Source organism: Protopterus annectens, chromosome 10.part0 (assembly GCF_019279795.1).
Source record: "Protopterus annectens isolate FY-2018-M chromosome 10.part0, PAN1.0, whole genome shotgun sequence".
Lineage (NCBI taxonomy): Eukaryota > Metazoa > Chordata > Ceratodontiformes > Protopteridae > Protopterus > Protopterus annectens.
The window spans coordinates 1478242712-1478270056 of NC_056744.1; the positions used below are offsets into that span (position 1 = coordinate 1478242712).

At 38.7% G+C, this 27345-nt stretch overlaps 1 protein-coding gene and 1 non-coding gene across 2 annotated transcripts in view; both read left to right on the forward strand.

Annotated features, from left to right (window-relative positions):
• LOC122814312 (zinc-binding protein A33-like) overlaps window positions 1–27345 on the forward strand; it is a 151211-nt gene that overhangs the window by 87831 nt on the left and 36035 nt on the right. Inside the window, exons 4-5 of the mRNA XM_044086898.1 lie at window positions 18931–18953; window positions 19045–19175. Coding sequence (XP_043942833.1) covers window positions 18931–18953; window positions 19045–19175 — 154 coding nt within the window. The remainder of the gene's footprint in view (window positions 1–18930; window positions 18954–19044; window positions 19176–27345) is intronic.
• On the forward strand, window positions 3268–3340 carry TRNAV-CAC. Its single transcript has one exon. It is a non-coding gene; the product is annotated as a tRNA-Val (tRNA).

The window sequence follows — 27345 nt, forward strand, 5'->3', positions numbered from 1 at the left end:
ATACACTTTTTGGCGTTTAGCTTGAGGCCATGGCTCTGGCACCAGTTGTCTGTTTCTATGAGGCCCTTTTGGAGGATGCTTGTGTCAGCTGGAGAGTCAATTATGGCACCCAGTTTGCAGTCATCTGCGAACTTGGTCAGCCACAGTCCTTCCGTATTGGCCTGTACCTCCGAGAAATATATACTGAACAAGAGAAGTCCCAGGACTGAGCCATGTGGGACACCACTTGTAACTGGTTTGGAGTCTGACATGGCTCCAGCAATTCTAACCATGTGGGTTCTGTCCTTGAGCCAGTTTGCAACCCATCTAGTGACAAAGGGTTTTATATTTAAGCTGGTGAGCTTATCTATAATGCCTGAGTGGGGTATTGTATCGAAGGCTTTTGCGAGGTCCAGGTAGGCTGTGTGGACCACCTTCCCCTCGTCAATGGCCTTGGTGACTGTTTCAAAGAAATCAACCTGGTTTAAGAGGCAGGATCTGCCCTTAACAAAGCCGAACTGGGTAGGATCCAATGTCTGTAGGTCCCCAATATCTTTATTTATGAGGTCCATGATGATCCTTTCCATAGATTTGCACACCAAGCTAGTCAGGCTTATGGGGCGATAGTTTCCAGGATCCGTTGAGGCTCCACCTTTGTGGAGAGGGACCACTGTTGCTGTGTGCCACTCTTTGGGTACATATCCTGTAGTAAGGCTGAGATTGAACAGTAGTTTTATGTTTGGGTTTAGCTCTTCTTGGAGTTCATGTAGGACGCAGCCCGGGACACCGTCTGGTCCCATTGATGCTGTGTTTTTTGCTTTGGAGGGGGCGGCTCTTACCTGAGCATCTGAGATGTCAGGGGGGCAGCATTCTGCTGGGATAGATATTTGCCCTTTTGGTGGGGGGGGAGAGTTTGCGCTGAACCTGTAAGCTAGGATGTTGGCAATGTCTGTGGGTTCGGTGTATTTTTTGTCATTTTGGACTAATTCTGAGCATATCTGGGAATTCCCACCCAGGTTCCTAACTTGACTAAAGAAAGCCTTGTGATTATCCTTAGTGTCCTGTGCAATTTTTCTCTCGAAGCTGGCCTTAGACGATTTTATGAGTGCCCGTAGTTTTTTGCTAATACTGATCAGAGATGCCTTCCCTTTTTGGGATTTTGCTCTGTCATGTAGTAGCTTCCTCCTTCTATTGTATAGTTTGTTTATGGCTGGGGTCCACCAGACAGGACGTCTGCCTTTGAAGGATTGGGTCTTGGTTTTATTTGGGATTGCATGATCCATGCATTCCTGAAGGTGTTCATAGAATGCATTTATAAAGGATTCTGTGGTCTGGGCCATATTTTCCACAGGCCCGGGGGCTTTGAAGGATTCCACCTCGGTTTTGAGGAGTGTGAAATTTGCTTTAGAGAAGTTTTTCACTGTGGTTTTCTGGGCAGGGGGTGGGGTAGGGATGTGAATATCTAGTGAGATTAGTTTATGGTCTGATCTTACCAGTGAGGGATACACTTCTGGTCTGGAGCATAGAATCCCCATGTTGGTGATGATCAGGTCCAGTATGTTTTCCCCTCTTGTGGGAGTGGTAACAAGTTGTTCCATAGCATTTGAGTTTATAAATTCTAGGAACCTTTGGGCTAGGGTGTTGGAGCTAGAGTAATGCTCCCAGTCTATGTTTGGGTAGTTGAAGTCGCCCAATATAATGGTGTTTGGAGAGACCTTCATATTTTCCAGTGTTCTCAGGAAGGCCGAGTAGGGTTCCTGGGTTTGGGAGGGGTGGTCTGTAGCAGGTTATAAACTGGAAGGCAGTTTTACCCACTGTTAGTTGCACATGGATAGTCTCTGATGCTTCGTGCTGTGCCACCAACCTGGAGGTGTGGGTATCTTTGACGAATATTGATACTCCCCCTCCTTTTGTGGTTTGGTCCAAGTTTTGTGGCATGGTATGAGGTATAACCTGATAGTGCTGGGGTGCTCTCGGGAGCCTTGAACCAGGTTTCTGTTACTGCACAGATATCGATGTTCTCCATGCTAAGGAGAGTTTAGTCGTGCATCTTGAGGTTTAGACTTCTGGCGTTGAGTAGCATTACTCTTAGTTTCTTGTCCCTTGTGATACCTATGGAGGTGGGTTTGTCTTTTGAGCCTTGCCTAAAAAAGGCAGTATGAGGATAGCAAGAGCCTTTTCCAATATCCGAAAGCCCAGGGGTGACAGGTGCAAGCCGTCCCTAGTGAAGCATCGTGGCTTGTCGAGCATGTCATCCCAGGCTGACAGGCATTGGATCCCCTTTGAATGACACCAATACTTAAGCCAATTGTTGAAATTGATCATCTTGTCTTCATATTGTGGCATCATTCTTGGTGTGGGTAAGATGCTACTCAAGGTCAGGGTCATACCGGCCTGGGCTACATGCTCAGAGAGCTCCTCTATGTCTCTTTTCATGTAGTCCAGGGAGGTACATCTCAGGTCATTCACACCAGCATGGACAATGACTGAGTCATATTTGTACTTGCCTTGGAGTGACCTGAGTGCTTGTGTTATGTGGCGGATCCTAGCGCCCGACAGGCAGCTTACCATGACCTTCTCCTTGTTCAGCCTGGTGAGCGGGATGTCAGTGTGCCTGACGATAGAGTCACCTATTACAAGTGTATCAGGTGTGTTGTTTAGCCTTAAGGGCTGTGACTGTTCAGCACACTGGCTTTGTGAGCTATGTGTTGCACGTGTTTTGTTTTGGGGTAGCGGTTGCTTGGGTGTCTGCTTTGGAGGTCTCTGCTGCTTAGGCAGATTCTTCTTTAGAGCCTCAGTATGTTTTGTGTGTTTATGTGTTTGGTTTGCTGTCGTGGTAGGTCTATGTGAGACTGGAATTGTAGTGAGTGTGGTTTCCTTCTCCTCCTGACTGGTTATGCCAGTACTGAGTTGAGAGAGCTTAGCCTCCAGTTTGGCTATATGGTTGCATCTCTCACATGTGTTGGAATTTGTTGGGAGGAGGAGAGGGTTGTCTGTGTACATGAAGCAGTTGTAACATTGCCTCAAGATTCCCAGATTCACCAGCTGGACCAGAGAGGAGATTGACAACTTACTTTTGGACATGCTAGAATAGTATTGGTAATTCCTTTATAATTGGAAAAAAGGGCCAATGGGGAACAAGGTACTCAAGGGGAGTTTGTGAGGGTGTAATGCTTTTAATTTTTTAGTGCTGACTTATATAATTGCTTTAGTGAGCAAGTGCCAGGTAACTTAAATGCAAAAACGACAAACAGTAACTTTCTTTCAAGTGAAACAAGGAAATAAGTAGGTTCTGTAGTGTAGTAGTTATCACGTCTGCTTCACACGCAGAAGGTCCTGGGTTCGATCCCCAATGAAACCATTAACCTGAAAAGACAAACGGTGCAGTGGTTAAGGTGTTTGCCTTTCAATAATAAGGTGCAAGGTTTGATTCTCACCACTGGCAGGAGCTTTATGGCAGTTATGGCTTAGTGGTAGGTAATACAGACTAATGTTACCAAGGTCCTGGGTTCGAGACTGGCAGTGGGAATTTATCGAGGCAGAGCACCTCACTGGCCTTGTTCAAGAGGAATCTTGACCAATGGATGGGAGATCGCAGATACACCCCAGGGGTTACCTCGGTGTCACTGCTCGACAGAGGCACAGCTAAATAATGGGCATAGTTTCTCCAAACTAAAGGGGTGGCGTAAGCCACAAAACTATGGGCTAGGCTTATAAATGCCCTCGGGCAGATAGCCTAGTATGAACCTATGTAAGCAATGCAGATATCACTAGGGATCCACAGAAGTGCTAAAAAGCCGCATTTTAGGTGAAATTAGAGTTTCAGGCCAAACACAATGCCAGACACACTAGTCATTGGTGACTCCATAGTCAGACACACTGACGTCCCGCTCACCAGACTGAGTAAGGAGAAGGTCACAGTAAGCTGCCTGTCGGGCGCTAGAATCCGCCACATAACGCAAGCACTCAGGTCTCTCAACAGCAGGTACAAATACGACTCAGTCATTGTCCACGCTGGTGTAAACGACCTGAGACGTACCTCCTTGGACTACATGAAAAGAGACATTGAGGAGCTCTCTGATTATGTAGCCCAGGCAGGTATGACCCTGACCTTGAGCAGTATCCTACCTTCACCAAGAATGATGCCACAATACAGAGATAAGATGATCAGCTTTAACAATTGGCTTAAACACTGGTGTCATTCAAAGGGGATCCAGTGTCTGTCTGCCTGGGATGACATGCTGGACAAGCCATGCTGCTTCGCAAGGGACGGCTTGCACCTGTCACCCCTGGGATTCCGTATATTGGCAAAGGCTCTTGCCACCCCCATAGTGCCTTTTTTAGGCAAAGCTCAAATTCTAAACCTACCACCCTAGAACACAAAAAAGGAAAAAAACTAAGGGTAATGCTGCTCAATGCCAGAAGTCTAAATCTCAAAATGCACGCACTCGAGGCCCTTCTCAGTATGGAGAACATCGATGTCTGTGCTGTGACAGAAACCTGGTTCAAGGCTCCTGAGAGCACCCCAGCACTATCAGGTTTTACCTCCTATCATGCGTTCCAGCCCCAAAATCCGGACAATACCAAGAAAGGAGGGGGGGTATCCATATTCATCAAGGACACCCACACCTCAAGACTGGTGGCAACGCACGATGCATCGGAGACCATCCAGGTGCAATTAACCATAGGCAAGACTGCTCTGCAAATTGTAGCATGCTACAGGCCACCCTCACAAACTCAGGAACCTCACATGGCCTTCCTGAAAACACTAGAGGGGATAAATGTATCACCAAACACCATCATACTAGGTGACTTCAATTACCCTAATATAGACTGGGAATACTACTCAAGCCCAAACACCCTAGCCCAAAAGTTCCTGGAATTCATAAACTCAAATGCCATGGAACAACTAGTCACCATCCCCACAAGAGGAGATAACATACTTGATCTCATCATCACGAACATGGGAGCACAATGTTCAACACCGAAGTATACCCCTCACTGGTGAGATCAGATCACAAACTAATCTCGCTGGAGGTCCTCAACCCAACCCCTTCTGATATAAAAAAGACCAAAGTATAGAACTTCTCGGTAGCCGACTTCACACTTCTAAAGACTAGTGTGGTCTCCTTTAAGGCCCCGAGCGCGGAAAACAGTACTCAAGCCACTGAATCACTTACAAATGCCTTCTACCAGCACCTGAAGGACTGCATGGATAAGGCAATCCCAAGCAAAACAAAGACTCTTTGTACCAAAGGCAAGCATCCAGTCTGGTGGACCCCAGCCATAAACAAACTCTACAACAAAAGGAGGAAGCTACTACAAGATAGAGCAAAATCCTTAAAAGGTAAGACACCCTTGATCACTATAAGTAAAAAACTAAGAGCTCTCATAAAATCATCCAAAGCAAATTTTGAGAAAAAAATAGCTAAAGACTCAAAAGACAATCATAAGGCCTTCTTTAGCTATGTTAGAAACCTGGGAGGAAACTCCCAGATATGCTCAGAACTAGTTCAAAATGATGTGATGATTACTGATCCTACAGACATTGCCAACATACTGGCTGACAGGTTCAGTGCAAACTCCCCCCCCCTCCCCCCCAAAAGGAGAGATATCTATACCAAAGCGATTGCAGCCCCCCCAAACATCTCCAACGCCCAAGTGAGAACTGCTCTCTCCAAAGCAAAAAACACAGCATCCATGGGACCTGATGGTGTCCCCGGCTGTGTGCTCCACGAACTCAGTGATGAATTAAACCCACAGCTAGGACAGCTGTTTAATCAAAGTCTTACCTCTGGATACATACCCAGGGAGTGGCGCACTGCAACTGTGGTCCCACTTCACAAAGGCGGTGCCTCCACCGACCCTGGAAATTACCGGCCCATTAGCTTGACAAGCCTTATCTGCAAAGCCATGGAGAGGATCATAATGGACCTCATAAAGACATAGGGAATTTGCAGACTTTGGATCCAACCCAGTTTGGCTTTGTCAAAGGCAGATCATGCCTTTTAAACTTGGTTGACTTTTTGAAACAGTCACCAAAGCCATTGATGAGGGAAAGGCAGTCCATACAGCCTACCTCAATCTGGCGAAGGCCTTCGATACAATACCCCACTCGGGTATCATTGAAAAACTCATCAGCTTAAATGTTAACCCATACATCACAAGATGGGTTGCAAACTGGCTGAGTGACAGAACCCACAGGGTCAGAGTTGCTGGCGCCATGTCAGACTCAAAGCCTGTCACAAGTGGTGTCCCACAGGGTTCAGTCCTGGGCCCACTCTTGTTTGGCATCTACTTTTCAGTACAAGCAAACACAGGAGGGTTATGGCTGACAAAGTTTGCAGATGACTGCAAACTGGGCGCCATAGTAGAAAACACATCTGATACAGATATCCTTCAGAAGGGTCTCACAGAAACGGATAACTGGTGCCAGAGCCATGGCCTAAAGTTAAATGCCAAAAATGCATAGTCATACCCTTCGGGAAAAACAAGGTTACCCCTAGCTACCAAATAGGTGGCAATCCACTGAGCACAGAAGAAGTTATCAGGGACCTGGGGACCCAGGTTGATAATAGTCTGTCATTCGACACCCATGTAGCTAAAGTAGTTAGGAAGACCTTCTACATTGCCCACCTTATCATGAAGGGATTCTCATCTAGATCAAGGAGGTCATAGTCTCCCTTTACTCATCACTCATCAGACCAATGATTGAGTACAATGCCCCATTCGGAATGTATCTGACCCGACACTTGCAGCAGCTGGAGAGGCCACAAAGTTCCTCACCAAAAGGATAAAGGGTCTCAAAATCTGTCCTATGCTGCCCGACTGAAAGAACTCCAGCTCTATTCAGTCGCCATCTTGCTCAGAGGTGACCTTTGCCTAACATACAAGGCCATGTCAAACCCACATTTGATGAATTTCCTTCACCTCTATAAATCTAGATCCATCAGAGCCACAAGGGCGAGAGACTTAAACCTCGACACGGCTATTAATAGGACGTGCTGGAGGGATAGATTCATCACCCAAAGACTCCCTATGCTGTGGAAAAAAATCCCGGTATATGTGAGGCAGAGCACCTCGCTGGCCTTGTTCAAGAGAAATCTTGACCAATGGATGGGAGATCGCAGATATACCCCAGGGATTACCTCAGTGTCACTGCTCGACAGAGGCACAGCAAAATAATGGGTATAGTTCGCCATACTAAAGGGGTGGCGTAAGCCACAAAACGATGGGATAGGCTTGTAAATGCCCTCGGGCAGATAGCCTAGTATGAACCTATGAACCTATGAACAAGCAAACAAACAACAAGCATACAAACAAAGCTAGATTCAGCAGGCCTGGATCTAGTCTATGCTACAGCAAACAAGGTGTATCAATTTCAGTAAGAAACAGTTCAAATATGCAGGCACTATAAGCCTTTAACCAGAAATTCCCAGCTCAGAAGGGCAGAGTCCAGCCTCTCCTCCCACAAGAGTGCAGACCACGAACCTTCTTAATGTAAAATAACTGGCCTGAAGCCCAAGTGCTTAAACCAGAACAAATACACTTTTAGAATAACAGACACTGAGCCCTCAATCAGCAGTTCCCAACTTAGAAGAATGTAAGCTACCTGTCCTGCCACCACAGTGCAGGCCACAAACCTTCCTAATGTAAAACAACTGGTCTAAACAGTGAAAGAAGTTCAAAAAGCTAGGTACCCTCTGAACAAGTCTCAAATTTGTTAGAATACCATTGCCACTAAACTCTGGTAAACCTTTTAAAATGAAATGCAAATATTCACAAATGTCTGGGATCACAATATTCACTCATTGTTTATCAGTCCTCAAAGAAATGTACCGTAATCAAAAGGCCATCCTCCCTGATGTGACACAAAAAATTTGCTAACTGTTCACGTGGTTACCATCTGAACTATTATATTCTTCAGGCAGAAAAGGAGAGCAGCATATCATGGAAGAGTGGACAAAAGAAACACAGGGAATAAATAACTACAGTATGTAGTAAAATTAAATAATCTGTATTATTAGGATTGGTCTGGTAAATATTGAAAATACAAAGTCGACATCTGCAAACATTGACATTTACCAAATATAAAAATTAACACTTTTCAATACTCCACCAACTTAGACAACTTCAAAGCTCATTTGCAAATATAAAATGACAAAGAATTATACAAATAAAAGTATTTTGCAAGAAGAAGTAAGCCCCCTGCACTCTTACTGGGGGCTGTACAACCATATTTCAGTATTTCATAATTACTAACTTTATGGCTGGTCAGCCCTGTGGTTAGGAGGAAGCTTCCCTACCACCAAAATTCTGCAGTCCTGAACAATTCAGATTTGCAATACCCAGCTAAAATCCAACTAAATGCATTAACTCAAATCTTTGTCTGTCTATGCCTGTGATGATTTAGCTCCTTTGTGGAGAGAATATACTGGACCATTCACCACATCTGATTTAACTTCCTTCAATATATCCCCAGCTGTAGCATGGTGCTTGTCAACCTCTCTCTCCTAATAGTGCTGCTTGAAATGAGTTACTCACCTCCTGAATGTCCCATACATGTGTGTGTGTGTTTTTATACATATATATATATATATATATATATATATATATATATATATATATATATATATGTGCGTGTGTGTGTATATTGATATATGTATGTGTGTGTGTGTGTGTGTGTGTGTGTGTGTGTGTGTGTGTGTGTGTGTATATATATATATATATATATATACATGTATATATATATATACACACACACTATATATATATATATATATATATATATATATATATATATATATATATATGCACACACACACACACACACACACACACACATATATATATATATATATGTATGTATATATATATATATATATATATATATATATATATATATATATATATATATATATATACACACACACACACACACACACACATACACATGTATATGAGTTACCTTTCAAACAGAAAAAAAGCTGGTATAGACATACTGGCTTATTTACTGTTTGAGATTGTGATGCAGTGGAGATCAGGGAATGTGCCCTTTCCCAACTCTAATACAATCAGAGATTTGATATATATAATTAGCGGGGGGGATGGAGGTACATGGGGGCCTTCCTCCTGCAAAAACACTTATATATATATATATATATTAATATATATATATATATATATATATATATATATATATATATATATATAGATAGCTGGGTTCAATGTACTTTGTCGAATGCACATTCCACCTGTACATATATCTTGTGTGCTAACCCTCCCCAAAACCATGACACTGTTCCATACCCCTCTCATACACATTAACTTACCCAGAAAAGGGGAGTGGGTTGTCATAATGGTTAACATCTTCACATCACAGATAGTAAGTACTGGGTTTGATTATGACCTCTGGTTATTAGCTATGCTTATATTAGTCTAAAGATTGATTACCTAGTATTTACCCATGGATCTTTTCATAGCAGTACTACTATTCGGACAAATTATGTCAGAATGTATGGACACATTTTTTTTTTAACATGTGGAGCATCTGGAGCATTTCTCCCCTGGCATCTGCTGAAAATATGCTCTGTCCTAGTCAGACTTTCCCGGTCAACAAATGTTAAATAAATTAATAAAATTTGTGTTCTTTTTGTGATTAGTTTAATTTGGCTATTTTTTTCTGGTTTGCAATGTGTTGAAATTGATTTAATGTTCATTGATATTTTTGTACATCAGTTAATGATATACACACACACACACACACACACACATATATATGTGTATATATATATATATATATATATATATATATATTTATACACACATTATATACTGTATATGTGTGCACTGCGGTGGTGGTGCTGCAGTAGTGTTGTCGCCTCACAGTAAGACGTTGTCCTGTTTGATTCTCAGCTAGAGCGTCTTCTGTGTGGAGACCTGCATGAATGGGCGTAAAGGTTGTGCATCAGGGCCGGCAACTTAGTACATAAAAATCTACTGCCAATCATTAGCGGACCGGAGCTCCGCTGTGGCGACCCCTAACCGGGAAAAGCCGAAAGACACAACATATACTGTATATGTGTGTGTGTGTGTGTGTGTGTGTGTGTGTGTGTGTGTGTGTGTGTGTGTGTGTGTGTGTGTTTGTGTGTACATTGATTTATTTAAGTTTGTCAAATGGCAGTAATATCAATGTGCAGCAATGAGTCTAGGCTTATAACTAAAATGCTGGATATGATTTTGAGTTATAATTTTTTTGTTTTTGACAATGAAATATATAAACAAAAGAATGGTGCAGCTATGGGAGCTGTGATGGCTGCCAGTTATGCTAATATTTTCATGACCAGCTGGGAAAAATATTATGTATACAAAGTTGAATTTTTTTGAAGATGTTATTTTTTTAAAAGCATTTTATTGACAATATTTTTTTTATGGAAACGAAGCATGAAAAGACTATCAGAATTTTGTGTATATTTAAACACTGTATCAGATTATTTCAAGTTTGTTTTTAATAGTAACTACAATGAAATTCATTTTTTGGATCTTGTGGTTTATAAATCTGCCAACAATATCAAAGTGAGAATTTTTAAAAAGGAAGTGAATAGTAATAGCTATTTACATTATAATAGTATGCATAAAGCTAGTCTGAAAAGAAATATAGTAAAAGAACATTTTCAGAGGTTGAGTGAACTCACAGAAGAAAATAATTTTTGAACAAGAAGTTTATATGATGGAAAAAGGTTTTGTCCAAGGGGTTATCCTAGGAATTTAGTAATAGAAATTAGAAATGAAGTTGTTGCTATGCGTGATAAAGGAGATCATAGTAAGGACCTAAGTACACTAAAAGTTAATCCTAAAGATTTTAATTTGGCCTGTGTATTATCCAATATGGTAGATGAAAGAAATATAAAACATATTATTATGAATAACTGGAAGTTTCTTACTAATTTTGAAGATTTGAGAGAAATTATAGGTGAGAAGCCTCAGTTTGTATATAGAAGGGAGAAAAATTTGAAGGAACATTTTTACAATAACTATGATAGGTGAGATGGAAATAAAGGGATGATTAAATGTAATAGTTGTAAGTTTTGTTCTTTAGTGTTAGAAGGTCAAGAAATATTTATACAGGCTAGGTATTATACTATTCGTTTAAAAGATAGTTTTTAGCTGTCGATCCAAATTTGTAGTCTGTAATTTATGTTCTGGATTTTATATAGGAAGAACGATGAGAGAGTTGTGTAAAAGAATGTACAAGCATATGAGAGCGGTGGGGATACAGGATATAAGTAATGGCTTGGCCAAGCATGTTGCACAGAAACATAAGGGGAATAGTGAAGTGAGTTTTCACTTTTCCATTATAGAGCAGGTATTAGGTAAAAGGTTAGATGCAGAAGAGGAATTGAACTGGAAAGAATATTGTTGGCAGATTAGATTATATGCTTGTAATTCTCCTGGTATGAATGATAGGGAGAATTTTAAAATTGTTTTAAAAAGGAAAGGGTTAAAGCATTAGGTATTGTGGAGTCATGATATGAAAGATGTCATGTGACTGTTTTTAAAAGCATATACAATGTTTTTGTTGTCTGATGTAACTTTGTCTGATGAAGTTCCATGTTGTTGGGAATGAAAGCTCTTACCAGTTTTTACCAGTTTTCATTAAAATTTTACTTGAGATAGTTTTGTTATTTTTTTTCTACTGTAGACTTTATCGATATTCACGAACCTGTTTGGCAATAGTACACAAGTGAATTCTCTATGTTGATTCCTAAGCTACCTACATTCATATAGTTTTGGATTCATTATAGTGTTGCACAGACTTAATGTTTAACTCTGATTTGAAATGAGTTGATGTTGCTTTAATTACGGGGAACAGTCTGTCCAGATTGTTTTAGCTTTTGTGCACTTTTTCATTGTTTATACAGTGTACCTAAACTCAGCCCATTAATTGGAAACACTTCATGTCCTTCTCTTCATTGCAGTATTCATAGCATAGGGGAATTCCCACCACAGGCAGCCTGATGTCTAGCCAGTATACCAAAGCCTTTTACTACTTGCAAGCATGTGGGACATTGCACGTAGGAATCTATTGTACGTAGGTCATAAAAGCAATGTCCACATGTACAATCCACTGAACTTCTCTGCCACCAGTCTGAATGCTGTCTTTGATATGTCAATCTGCTCACCTGAGATGGTTGCAGTTTTTCAGATAAGTACCCTGTTGTTTTTTTTTTCTCTCTTCCTTTTGCTACTGTTTTAGTTTTTTCATATCATCCAAGAAAGGCAAATGTCAATGTGGCAGTCAAATTCCACATAGGGGTAGCCACAAGCAGTGTTTATTTTGTTTAGGGCCTACTCACAAGCATAATACTTGTTTTATTTGCCAGGCCTTTGTGCTTAAAATGTTGAGAAGATGGCCTTCCTCTCTTTCCATCTATTTAGTTTAATCTGGACCTTCTTCCGAGTTCACTTTCAAAAGGAAGGTCAAACAGCCTAGGTTTGAGTCTTTAGCTGCACCTCAGATGTTAGATGTTTCTCTCAAAGCTGATGAAGGCTCAAAGATCTGTCTGATCCTTGGGTCAGATTCTGTGGTTGGAACCACTTCAGAGGTCTTCTCAGATCCGATGACAGGAACATCCTCGGAGGCTCTGCAGACATCCTACAGGGGGAACCATGACTCATGATTTCAGACGGCCCTAGGAGAATCACTCAAATTTTAGTTAGAGAGAAAGTTCTGTCTACAGTCTTGGAGTGTGTATACATGTCGTGTCTCTCCAATTTCCATAAGGTGGATGCGCACCTTAAGAAGAAACAAAAGCCAGACATGTTTCTTCTTCCAGAGATCCACAGAGTGAGTGGCAAAGTTTTACACAGGGCTTATTTAATGCCCTTATGGCCCTTAAGCCACCTTCTGGTGTCTCTGTACCCCTTCTGCCTTGGACATCTTCACCAGAAAAAGAGTTAGAGAACAGGAATCCTCTGAGGAAGTGATTTCCTCAGATGATGAATCCTTAGTCTACTCCATCCATATTCCTTTTCCTCTGGAGTATGTTTCTCCAAAAGACGAGTCTAATGGTACTGACTCTCCCATTGAAGAGTTTACTTTTGGGGAAACTATTTCTAAAATAAGGGACTTATTCAAATAGGATAGTTCACAGGTTAGTGATGTGCAGAAGAGATACTTTGACTTGTTACAAATGCAGTTTCCATCTCCTTCTGCTGTTTTTCCAGTTTTGCCTGCTCTTCTGGATGCTTTTAATGCAGCATCTCCATGTCCAGACTCACACCTCTGACCCCTAAGAATCCAGACCGCTTTTACAAAGTACCTGAGGACAGTAAGTTTCTTTTTAGATGTCCATCAGCTGATCCAGCTGTGGTTTCTGTAGTATCAGATAAACCTTCCAGATTCCTGACATCTACTGTACTTCGCCCTTCTGATAAGGAATTAGGGTTTTAGAAAGGTTAGGAAAAAGGTTTATACTTCCTCTACCTTGGCCTTCTGTGCTATTAATTACCAGACATGTGACCAGATATGCTTTGGCACTTCTTTCACTGGTCACTCAAATTATATTTGATCTTCCTGATTCAGGATGGAAAACTAATGCCTTGACCTAACTGGGGGCATCCTCTCAGGTAGCTAGACATTTAATTAAGTGCTGTTATGATGCAGCAGAGACATCTGCCAGGGCAGCTGCATCTGGATCTGTTTTGAGAAGGTACTCTTGATTAAGACTTCAACCATTGCCAGATGATATTATAGCTAAAATACTGGATTCTCCTCTAGATAATAAAATCTTGTATGGTTCTGCTTCTGGTAAATTGTTTAAATCTTTACAGGAGAAAGGTAAGGAGTTTCAGGATTTAAAACACATCTTTATCTCACTAGTGTCTAAATTTCACAGAAATTGTCCTTTCAAAAGTGCTTTTGTGCATAAACAAGTTTGCACTCATCCATCTAAGAATAAGAAGGGTGGTAGGAGGCCTCCTTCTCCTAAGACTCCTCATTATGCTTCTACCCAGCAATAGCCCTTTCCTGACAATCTGTGACTACCACTCTTGCTGCAGTCTTATTCCTTTCTCTTCGACTCTCTATGGCTCTTCCTGTTTGGAAAAATATAACCCAACACTCATGGGTTCTTTCCATTATCCAGTAAAGTTATTTCATGGTCTGGAAAGCTCTTCCTCCCTTTATGAACATTCCTCACCCATCTCAGGAACTGCTGCATTTTTTCCTAGCGGTAATTCAGGATTTGTTAAACCAGGGAACTATTCAATAAGTTGGAGTCAATCACAGAGGAAGAGGATTTTATTCTAGAATGTTTCTGGTACCCAGAAAAGATGGTCCTTGGAGACCAACACTGGACCGCTCACATCTCAGCACCTTCTTGAAGGTTCCTTCTGTATGAATGCTGTACCTTCACACCTTAATTCCCATCATTCTTCCTCAGGCTTTTTTGGCATCTCTGGATGTCAAGGATGCCTATTTGCACATTCCCATTTACCTCCATTATAGAAAATGTTTATGTTTCTCTGTTGCTTCCTTGCATTTTCAGTTCTCTGCCTTGCCCTTTGGCCTTTCTACTGCCCCAAGAGTATTCACCAAATGCCTAGCACCTGTTTTGCAGGCTTCAAGGCATCCAAATTTTCCCTTTTGTAGACAATCTTCTTACTCAAGCATTCACCATTTTCCCAAGTTTTCCTTGGGTGCAGGATAAGGACAGACCTTATACTGGCTTATCTTCCTCCTCCAAAGGCTCTCTCCCTCATTTCCTTTTTCCAAAGTCTTCTACCTCTGCAGGCTGTCACTGCCAGGGAGTTTCTCGGATTTCTGGAATACATGGCTTCCACCATTCTAATGCGTCCTCTTGCCAAACTTCACATGAGGAAGTTTTAGTGGTTCCTGAAAACTGTTTGGTTGAGCATGTAGAGACATTGATTTTCTTCCTTGCTTGAAGAAGGAACTCCAATGTTGGATTCATTAAGTGGATCTGAACCCAGGCCCCTCTCTTAATCCACTTCTTCACTGTCAAGAGCTGTTCACAGACACTTCAGATGTAGACTGGAGAGCAGCCTTCAGCTCCATGAAAGTGCAAGGGGTTTGGAATCCTTCTCAAAGGAAGGAGTATTTAAATATCAAGGGGATAAGTATGCATATATTGGCCCTTCAGCCTTTTTATCCTGATTTCCTTCCAGGTCCTCTCAAACTGTTTACAAACAACACCACAATGTTCTGGTATGTGAACAAACAGGAGGCGACAAAATCTTATCTGCTATGCAGGCTAGCTCTCCTAGCATGGGAACTAGCAGTATAGTGTCAAGTGACTCTTCATGCAATGTACATCTCTCCCAGTCATAACTCTGTGGCAGACACTCTGAGCAGGTCCTTGACTCAATCCCACAAATGGATGCTTCACAGGGATGTGTTTCTGGACATTGTCCACCAGTGGGTACTCCTCATGTACACTTGTTTGCCACCCCTCTGAACAGACAGCTTCCTCAATTTTGTACCAGAATCCCAGATCCACTGGTTTGAAAGTGAACACCCTATCTTTCTCTTGGATGGGGATGTTTCTTTATGCATTCCCTTCCCTTTCTATCATTCCAAAATTCCTTTTCAAAATTTTACAGGACAGACCAAAAATCTTGTTAGTGACTCCCTTTTGGCCAGACAGCATTGGTTCCTTCTTCTTCTGCATTTAGCGAAGGGCAATCATCACAAGTTACCTCACAGATTGGACCTTCTTACACAAGACAAACAATCTTTGATCCATCCTCACCTGTCCACTCTGCAACTGATACTGTGGGTGATAGGATTTTGATTCCTTTCAGACACCTCTTTTCTGAGGACATGCTTGGGGTTCTGTAGAAGGCCAGGGCCAGGAAATCCAATACTAGGAAATTGTACTTATCCAAATGGAAGAGGTTTTCTGTCTGGTGTCTTTTACATGAGTTAAATCCATTGACTGTGGATGTTCCAGTGGCTGTTTCTTATTTGTGTGAATTCTCAATGCTGGGTTGGCCTATTCTTCTGTTACGGCCCACTTGTCAGCTATTTCTGCTTATCTGCCTTTATCCCCTCCTTTAGTTTCTAGATTTGAGGCTAAACAATGCCTCATAGGTGTTCTACATATTAGACCTCTCAGGAAGCCTGTTCCTCCTCCTTGGGAATCTTAATTTTGTTTTAGAAAATTTGACTTTACCTTTTTTTGAACCTGCGGCTACAGCTTCCTTGCAGCATTGCTCTTGGAAGATTGTTTTACTGTTAGCTTTGACTTCATCCAGATGAGTGTCTGAGCTTCAAGCCCTTAAGGCTTCATTTCCTTTTTTGACTTTTTTATAAGGACAGGTTGTCCTCGCATACCAACCCTTCTTTTATACCTAAGGTTGTTAATGAGCTGTCACTTAATCATCCCATTCATTTGTCCACCTTTTTTCCTTCTCCACAATCCTCTAGTGAGAATGCTCTACATACCCTGGATGTGCATAGACAACTCAGATTTTATTTGAATAAAACTAAGGCTGTCAGGAAATGTGGTCAGCTTTTTGTTGCTTTTCATCCTGGCTCTTTTGGATTGCCTGTTTCCATGCAGATTATTTTATCTTGGATTTCTAAGGCTATTTTGTTCTGTTACGTTTCTCACAGAAAGGGCCTTTTCCTGTTAAGGCTCATTCTACTAGGGCTGTGGCTTCCTCTGGTGCTTTTTTCAAGGGTCTGGATACTAGTTCCATTCTTGAAGCAGCTACCTGGGATTCTTTACATACTTTCACCAAACACTACAAGTTGGATGGAATATCCAGAGGTAGGGCTAACTTTGCTAGGGCCATTCTTCGTTGCTTTTTAGAGGGCTCTTCATGAGTATTTTTACTCTTCTTCATGTTATGAATACTGCAACAGATGAACAGAAGGACTTATAGTTGTGTAAAATCTTAAATAACAATAGATGTCCTTCTCTTCACTGTTGTAGTATTCGATGCCTCCCTCCTACCCCTGGATTTTGTTTTTCATTTGGATGTATGCTTAACCTCTTTATTTCCTTTAACCAGTTCCTCCTGGGGCATTCAGTTCTGAGGACAGTACATGCAGATGTTGGCTTTATGGCCTACATATGATGGATGCCTATGTGCAACATCCCACCTACTTGCAAATAGTAAAAGGTTTTAGTATACTGGAAGGACATTATGTTATGAATACTGTAATAGTGAAGGGAAAGATATCTATTGTTATGGTAATATTTTACACAACTATACTTTATACACAAGTTATCTTGTTATCAAGAATATTCCCTTTTGGTGCATGATGTGAATTTACTATTGCTTCATGAATAAACTTCTGTTTACTTACCTTGGTTCCTAGTAAGAATTTACTGCCCATTATCTGCTGCAAGCACTCCTTAATTATATTGTAGAAAAATATACAGCATAGTCTATAAAACAGATGCCAAAGAACAGCTTAAAAAGCTGGTTGCTTTTTAAGCTTGACACAAAGAAACAAACTCAGTGTTGGTTACAGAGGTTCAAACCCCCTTGCATCCCTGATATGGGAGACCTCATTTGACTACATCCCCTTTCTTTGTATACTAATCCCTTGTTTGTGAATTTTTGGGAAAATGCAAACATCTGGAAAGGGTGATAATATTTGCCAAAGCAAAAGCATTCTCACTGTTCTATTAAATAACAAGAAATACCACAGCTGAAATGAAAGTCAACAAGTTGTAAGCTGACATGTTAGTGCCAGCCGGCTTACATTTTGACAACATTCAAGGAAGTCCCCCCAAAACAAAGTACGGTATCAAATTAACAGATATGGTTCACATGTTTTTGATCTGTTTAAACAAATATTCAAGACAGCTGTGCACTGATTTACTGTGTACATTGAGGTGGATATAGTTTCACCTATACTTTTCATATTATGATATCTGTCTGTACAGAATCATAACAGCCTATTGTCATACCTGGGACTTTACATGTCCTCTTACACAACATTTTACAGTACTTATAGCTGTTACATATGCATTTTGCAGTAGCTACACTTTTCATACAGGAATCTTATTATGGAAAGGCAATCATTAATTCTTTCAGGGTCCTAAAACACTCAGTAAGTCTTTATGACAAATTGTATGTTTTGTAATCCCCCACATTATTATTGCTCTAGAATGCTATTTGTACTGATGTACAAGCAGGGAACAATAATTGTTTAGAAGTTTAAATGACTTAATGAATGCTGCATATGCAATAGCATTAAATGATTCATTTTGGCATTTAATGTAGATGAAACAGACACAAGTGTTCAAAGTGATGTCCAGTTTGGAGCCATGAGCTTACCTGGGCAAGGCTCTTCATATGGACAATCACCATATATTTCTAAGCCACTTGCAAAAAGTCTGATCAGTTAGTATCATGACTGGTATTAGTTTAATCCAACCTTATATGACCAGTCTAAAATGTTTTAATTTAGGAAAGAAACAATAAATTCCTACTTAGCCTTCCACTCAAGGTCCCCAGATATTTACTGTATACCAACACAAAGCCAGCATGAGAACATGTGGGAAGAAAGAACTGAGTGTTTTACATCATCTGCAGTATTTCTGTAGAGAGTAAGATGAAGATTAACTAGGTGTGCCATTAAAACAAGGGTCACCATGTACTGCTGGGTTACAAGTACCATTGATTTATTGAGCTTTTTCAAAGTAACTGGATAATTTTCCCACAGTAATACTTGAATTTAGTGAAGGGGCATTGCACATATTGAAACATGGCCGTGAGACTGTTTCAGCTTAGATTACATAAAGTAAATGGCTATTAAGATGTATTAGAGAACTATTACAGTAAGGTGTTTGAAATATCATTTTTTTTTACTAATATAATCAAAAACTGGCATTTTATCTTATTTTTTTGCAGGTATAATCAAGCTGTAATTTGTAATACACTGCTGTTTTTTTTTTTCTTTTTATAAAGGTATTCAGAGATACAAAGGAAATGTAAGTATGTAGGTTGGTATACTATCAGATCTATTACTAACTCTTAAAAATTGTAAACAGGAAATCAGTAGCACTGTTCTTATATTCCCAGATACATAAAACCCCAAACTGAAGATGTTTTACCAGACATTGTATTCGCTAATTGTGATGTGAGTCGAGAAATGTACAACTACTTTCTGCATCACGGTGACTGGAATGAATGGAAATCTATCATGAGAACTGGTAAGGAGGCATTCTTTTAATTTTGTTGTCAGCTGAGGAGAAAATTCATGAAAGCAAAATTAATTTATTGTTTTTTAACTTAAATTTGGTGTATCAAAAAATAAACCATAGTGAGTACCTGAAGGCATGAAGACTGAACAGCTTTCATAAAAATAGAAACAATATTAGTGAACTTGGCAAACTGCATGGTGTAAAACAAAAATAAACTGGAGCTTTTTTTGCAGGTAGGAGTGACACTTTATTATAAAATATACATTAGCACCATAAATGGATCAGAACTTCTTTAGAGTAATTGAAAACCATCTCCACCTTGCTTATGAAGTGGCAAAGAAAATCACATGCTGTAAAAATCACCAATGAATTCAAACATACAATAAATTCACAGTAGTTAAAAGTCTCAATATTTACTGAAATATAATAAGGTATACACTTTAGGAACCAATAAAGTAGAGCTGCCCAAACCTTCAATAACTAAAATCTTGTATTTCAATTTCAGACTGCATATGTACTTATAAACTTTTGTGGAAATGCAAATTTATTAAGAGCAATCCATTCAACTGGGAAAGAAATGTAACTACTCAGTGAGTAACATTTTAGCTTAAGCTTTAATGCACTTTTAAATACAGAGCTTTATGAAATCAGATACTTGTAGGCATTCAGTTTTACATGATACTCATACTTTCTTCAAGAAACAAGTCTACATTTCCATTTTATTATTGTGGGAGACAAAATATTGAAAGAAGGCAGTCATACTTTTGTTGTTTTTTATTTTTTTTAATTTTATTTTACATTTGTTCATATAGTCTGTTACTAAGCTTTCTATCAGTTTTCCCATGTATAAAGGCAGAACATGTACTGTAACGGGTATTACATCTTTAGAATGCAGCTAAGTGCCCATTAACACTGTAAAGAGCATCATAAAAGCAGTGGAAAGGTGAGTGCCATTAATAATAAACTTGTGCCACTTACATAAACCATAGATATAACTGCTGTATTTTTCTTATACTTCTGTATATTTCATTCTCCCATCCAAGTTTAAGACTTTTCTCTGAAGTCTGTTTGATATTAAAACACTTTCAGCAATTAAATAAGGGAAGGAATTCTGGCCCACATCTTGCTCTAACTCTTTATGGCTCGAAAATCCAGAATGTATATTATTGCAATACCCATATATTTATTCAACAGGTTGTAGCACATTAATATATAAAATACTCATCATTATTAAAGAAGCCCATGGCTGCCATTTATAGTGCTAATCATGGCCCAGACAGACGTACGGTTATGGCAATCACTTACATTCTGGATACCTAACCCATAAAATAGGTCCTAATGGACAACTGTAAATTTGTTAATTGGGGAAAAAAGAATGGCACTGGCTGGCAAATCTTAAAAATGACATGTTTTGATAAATGTATGAAACTCTGAGTTTCAAAGGTGCATTAAAGTCTAAATAAACCTTTAATCACTGTTTCATTAGTTAAAATACCAACTGAGTATATTTATTTTTTTTACATTTGTTAACTGGGTAGAGTCCAGCTGGGCAAGTAGCCTGTTTTCAGTGCAGATCAAGGGAGATGAGCTCCACAACAATAGTACAAAAAGATTACAAAAATTTGTAAAAGATTTACAAACAATATACAAAAAGTTTGACAGCTGCCAACAATAACAATTTACAAAAAAGGAATGTAAAACAGAAAACATTACATTTCTGAATCCTTACTACAGCCAGTAATATGAAACTCATTAGATATATAACTAAAAAACATTGTGGTATTTTCATTTGGTAGAAGTAAGACAAGAAGATAGCAGAATAGAAAACATTGTATATAAACAATAAACATTATTTATATATATATATATATATATATATATATATATATATATATATATATATATATATATAATTATATATAATAAACGTATATTGTATATAAATTTAAAATATTGCATTGATGCTGTAACTGTATGCATTCTTATTCAGTCTTAAGACAGAAGAATACAATTTAAGTTATTTATTGTCCTGGAAGCTCTGCCATATTAACTGGAATATCTACATGTGGCCATGGTGAAGTCCCATGATCATTAATTGGCCAAAGTTTAAGACATCAGAGAGTACAGCACTGACCACTGTCTTAGAGGATAGAAGAGCCGTCTCTCCATGAATCCAATATCCTCTCTACTTTCTGCCTCTGATTTCATTTCTCACCTCAGCAAACTACCTGCCCTTTCTCCATCTAATCCCAAACTGCACCTGACACTCCCACCTCCTCTCCACACATCCCTTCATTCTACTTCAGAATTGTCAAATCCAAGGACATCTACCCTCTGCTAGAACAGCTTAAACTTGATGGCCTCACTGGTACAAACAACCTTCACTCATGGTTTATTTATCACTGCAGAGACAGCATCATATCCCCATTGAAACACATCTACAACCTAGTACCACGAATCCCACTAGGCACTGAGGCACAGAACCCTCCGTTTAATGACACCAAACAGTACTGTAGATAGGATCACTACAGCTCCAAACTATCAAACACCAGATGGACGAGCAGGAAAGGTTAAAAAGTTCTTTTATTGCACACAACAAGAAAACCATCCAAGTAACCACTCCAAGTAACCACAAGCGCTTTCGCCTGTTCTTAACAGGCTTTTTCAAGTGTATTAGGTTGCTGCTTCATTCAAAATTTAAACCAAACCAACCCTGCTCATGTGATTGAATTAATTGCATAATTGTCATCAATTGATTGATACAAAATATTTAAAAATACATACCCTAAAACCTGTAATTCTTTTTTCAAAACATAAAAACTGCAACTTTACTATCAAGTTTTTCTGTAGTTTGCATGTAAAAAAAGTAATAAATATATATGTAACTGAACTTTCAAAACCTAAAAATATAACTTAATACTTTATGTAAACTTGTTGTGTAAAAAGTAAGTTACAAAAATTTTTGTTGAAATGGAATACTTTCTATTCGGGTACATTAAACACACATTTTGTAACCACAAACACATTTCCCTTTCTCATAGCTTCAGAACAATATGCAGATTTTAAAAAATGTCAATTAAATACTTACTACAAACCCCTAACCTATTTAATTTGTTAAAAAATATGTTAAAATATACTGCTTGGTTTAGGTTACAATTAAACAACTAATAATACTGTAAACATGACTTTTTTAATATTTAATGCTTTTAGATGATAGTTGAACCTTAGAAACTCAGCAATGACCAGATTCAGAACCTTTAATACGGTTACCCCTAAAAGTCATAACAATGTGGGGTACTTCAATTGATCCTGTTTCTTCTAGCCCTAAGAATGTCCCCTAAACTTATCCCTTCATTTATGCCTGGATATTTGGTTGCATTAAGCCTTAGTTGCCAGGTTAATTCTTTGATCCCCAGCATTGTTTCCCAGTCTCCTCCTCTCAAGTCTTGTCTTACATTGTCCACTACAAAAAACTTTAATGACATGTTTTTACAACTGAGAGAATGCTTGTAAAATGCACCTGACACTCCCACCTCCTCTCCACACATCCCTTCATTCTACTTCAGAATTGTCAAATCCAAGGACATCTACCCTCTGCTAGAACAGCTTAAACTTGATGGCCTCACTGGTACAAACAACCTTCACTCATGGTTTATTTATCACTGCAGAGACAGCATCATATCCCCATTGAAACACATCTACAACCTACTTAATATTATGCCTATTATCTGGAAGAATGCCATTGTAAAACCACACCCTAAGAAACTCAGTCCCTCTAATCCATCAGACTTTCAAACCGTTTTTATTCTTTCTTCCCCAGGAAAGCAACTCACTCACTGTATCAATCAATACCACCTTCTCTTTCAAAAGTAGCATAGCTTTTGGTCTGGTCACAGAACATCTACAACCATCTGGGCACTCGGTGGCAACATTCTTATTGGGATGGACAAAGGCCTAATGGAGCAAAGAGCCTTTGATCTTGTTGTTCTCTCACTTCTCATAGACAATCTCACTGAAATAGGCTTTAGTGATTACACACAACCCTAGTTCAAAAAATACCTCTCTAACTTATACTTCTGAGTTAATTTCAGTTCAGCAACCTCTACATCAGTCTCTCTGCAGAAAGATGTCCTGCAAAGATCTATTCTAGCACCACACCTCTTTTCTAGTTGCATTAACAAACTTTCTTTTGCCATACCCAATCTTCCTCTCCTGCTTTATCCTGATAAAATGGCCCTGTTCCCTCCAACCATTCTGTGTTTTCTCTTGAACTGGAAATTCAGGCTAATCGTCATGCTCTTATTCAATGGGTGAGGGATAAACAATTACAACTAAACTCCTCTAAAACAAAAAATATATTTTTTGATACTAGGATACAATTCACGTTTATCTCCAGGCCTCTAAAAATCCTTGATCATCTTAGTAACAGTATTGAAAATGTCACTTCATTCAAATACCTAGAAATTTCCCACTTCACCTGGACCACATACACAAAAAACTCAACTCTCTCATATCCTAGAATAATAGGATCTCTCCTTTTCTATCCATACTCTGTAGAAATTACATAGGTAAAGGTATCTTAATGGCTTAGCTAGAATATTCTCTCTTGCTAATTGTTGTAGCTTCTAAAAGAAATATATCCACCATTCAGACCATTTCAAATGGCATTTGCAGATTCATCTCTCTCCCCAAGAAATGAACATCACTGCAAAACCACTGAAAACACTAACTGGGTACTTGTGAAACAACATTCTGACTTTCTACTTGCCTTTCAACTATTTAAACTTAACAAGAATGACACCTTCCCTCCATCCTCTTCCATACTATTCAGAGATGCACCAATATACAACCTTAGACATCTTAACTACTCATGTCCTCTCCTCCAATCCCTCCCCAAACTAGGCTTTCTTGCACAGCCCATGCTTTTTCAGTCCTTGGTCCCAAACCGTGGGAATCTCTTCCTTCTTTTCTGAAAGGTCATTCCTCTGACCCCATTTTCATTCACAATAAAAGCACATTTCAATACTCTAGGAAAATGCAACTGCTATCTTTCTGGTAATATACCATAACCTCTTCATTCCCTTCTTCTGTCTACATGCCTTTGTCTGACTCTGTTTTTGATTGTGACCCTTACAGCATGCCATCTCTTCTGCCACTCTATATATAATGCATGTAGATATCATATTTTCAGCCACTCTGTATATAATGTCATTTATCTATTGCCTTTATACCCAAAAGGCAACTATGATATTTACTTTGTATATAATATATGTATATATTGCATTTTGTCATTCACTCGGTATGTAATGTCGGGTCTATATTATATTGTTGAAGTTTTAAAACTTCAAATCACTAAAGTTCAAACTTTAATGATTGAAGTTTTAAAACCTCAAATCATATAACGGAGATCGTCATGGAGTGCGGGAAGGGAAGATTTCCCTTTACTGCACTGTAGTGCGATCTCAGAGTTGGTATATTTAAGTAGTGGGGGGGTGTGGGGGGTGCAGGGGGCCTTGCCCCCCTGCATAGAGCGTTTTTTTTTTTTTTTGTTATTTTGAGTTGACATTTTTTTTTTTTTTACATTCAAAGTATTGATGGTTTGATCATTGAAGTTCAAACTTTAGTGTTTCAAACTTTTCATACTTCGACAAAATGATATAGGCCCTATAATGTCATGTATCTATTGTGTTTTCCCCAGGCTGATACTGAAATGGGTCCAGTGGGATGAGTGCTCAACCCTGATTAACACATTCAGAATAAAATAAAAACTAATCAAGATGGAGCTAGTTTTAAATTAGAACATCTTGGGCAGTATTAGAACACAAGAGTTTGCTCTGCTTTTTGTAATGAAGTTACTCTTACCCAAATGAAAGGTTTGTTGCACTGTAAATGTTTGTTGTTATTTTAGTATTTTTAGCTTTCATAAAAAGTTAATTTCAGTCTATTCATTTATTCATTCTTTCATTATATGATACTAGCTTTATTGAGTTTAGAGATGTGAAGGAGCTAGTTTCTATGCTGACACTCATTGGGTGTAATACAGAGAAACTGATCCTGGATGGGACACTACTCTATCTCAAAATGCACACATTTACAAAACAGGCTTATCTACAGGCAATGTAAAATCTTGTCAATGCAGTTGCAGGCCTATGCTTGCAATATGAGTGGAAGCCAATGCACCTTCCAAGAACCTACAAATAGACACACACACACACACACACACACACACACACACACACACACACACACACACACACACACAAAATGTACAGACTTCCCACAGGAGGTACCAGGAGGCACCAAAGGCTGCAACTAAACTGAGCAGTTTAGCACTGTGAGGCAGGACCTTTAGTTAATTAATTTACACTTGTTTGTTAACTAGGTAAGTAAGCTAGTCCAAGGATCCTTTTTAGCCACAACCTGGGCTAAGCTGGCAATATAACACATTTAGACAGATACGTAAATCATGAAAGAATTATAATAATGTTACTGTGAGCTATTAAGGTCAGATACAAACATTGCAAAGTTTTGTACGTCTACTTAATGGTATATTATGCCAGGTATCTTACACTTACTAACAAAATAATCATTGGTATTTAACTTGGTTTCTGCACAGAGTAAATAATCTAATTGTACATCACTGTGGTTTCAACTTTTGTGATCAGTCAGTGCCTGTAGAGCAGCTGCACTTGTTCTCATTAGGAAGATGATTCTTTAGTGATTTTCTGAATAAGTTTAGGTTTTACAACAATCTAATATCTTCAGGGATAGAGCTTAAGGAGGCAGGAGTAATTTTGTTAAAGTTTTTACAAGTAGTGAGAGAGAATAAAGGGTGGTCTCTACAACTGTACAGTATCAGAGGTATGCAAGGAACAGAATGCGTTTCTAAATTTCAATTTATGCACTAATGGTAGAAAAGAACTCTTATGAATAAGTTTATAGGTAAAGTAATAATAATATTTCCATGGCCCCTGTTCTTAAAAGTAGGGCAGCTAAGTTATAGTGAGCATTGAACGGATGTATTAGAGGTTTGAAAAATAACTATTAATTTGTCAATACATTGTAACACTTTTTAGGGAGGATTTTAATAACTTATTTACTAAACACTAAACATAGCTTTAGGACATGTTTATATACTTACGTATTTATGTATTTATTCTAAGAGATGGTATGGGGTTTTATTCTTATTATTACATTTTTATTATTATTATCCCATTTGCATTTTTTGAATAATGTTTACAGTTTATTATTAAGACTGTTTCCACTAGATGGTGATACAGGACAATTTATATGATTTTAGGCTTATTTTGGTTCTAGTATTTATTCTTCTAGTATTCATACATTCATTATCTATGGGCAGGCAGTGTGATTTATTTTTGTAGTACTTTAGTAGTATTTTTTCAACCTATTTATTCATATATTTAAGCAATAAACTAATTAAACATTTTTATCAGTAGTTTTTCTTGTTAGTTTTTATTTCTACATGTATAATTATTGTATGTTTCTTTATTGCAGTACATCTTGTAACATGCTTTAGGATAACTTAGTAAAATTGTTTCCAGCTCCGGCAGAGATAATTTTCTATTTTTCAGTAATTGTTTAATTGCTTTTTAGTATTGTTTGGTAGCCCAATCTAATTGAATAGCTGAGGTAGTTATTTAAGTCCACTTGGTCTGATTGTATGTTTTTTGCATCTGAGGAAGTCCAAGTGTGTAGGACGAAAAACACGGTGATTACAATAAGGCACTTTATGGGGTTTTTTTGTTTGTTTTATTTAATAAAGTATTTTTGTGAGTTTTGGCCTCTCTTCTTTGCTTGCACCTGGCAGTGCCTTTTGGACTTTGTTTCTAGTTGCATCAGCTTTGTTGTTGTGTTTGGGCACTGTGCTTTTGGTTTTGAGGTTAAGGGTATTCAAATAAAGAGATTTTCAGAAACAAAGAGGAAGTCATTTTGTTTTAGTTAGGGCAGTGCAATGGTGTTCCCTGTAGTTGGAAAGGTGTATAAATCTTAGCACTTTTTTCACTGTCTAAGAGAACGTAACATTGTGTCTTGAGCAAGAAGCAATCGCAGGAAGAGCATAGTCTAATTTGAGATTAAGAATATTTACTACTATGGAATGCATGGCTTCTGAGGTTAAGGTGTTTGACATTTGACATAAGAAACCTTTGAGAGTTTGAAG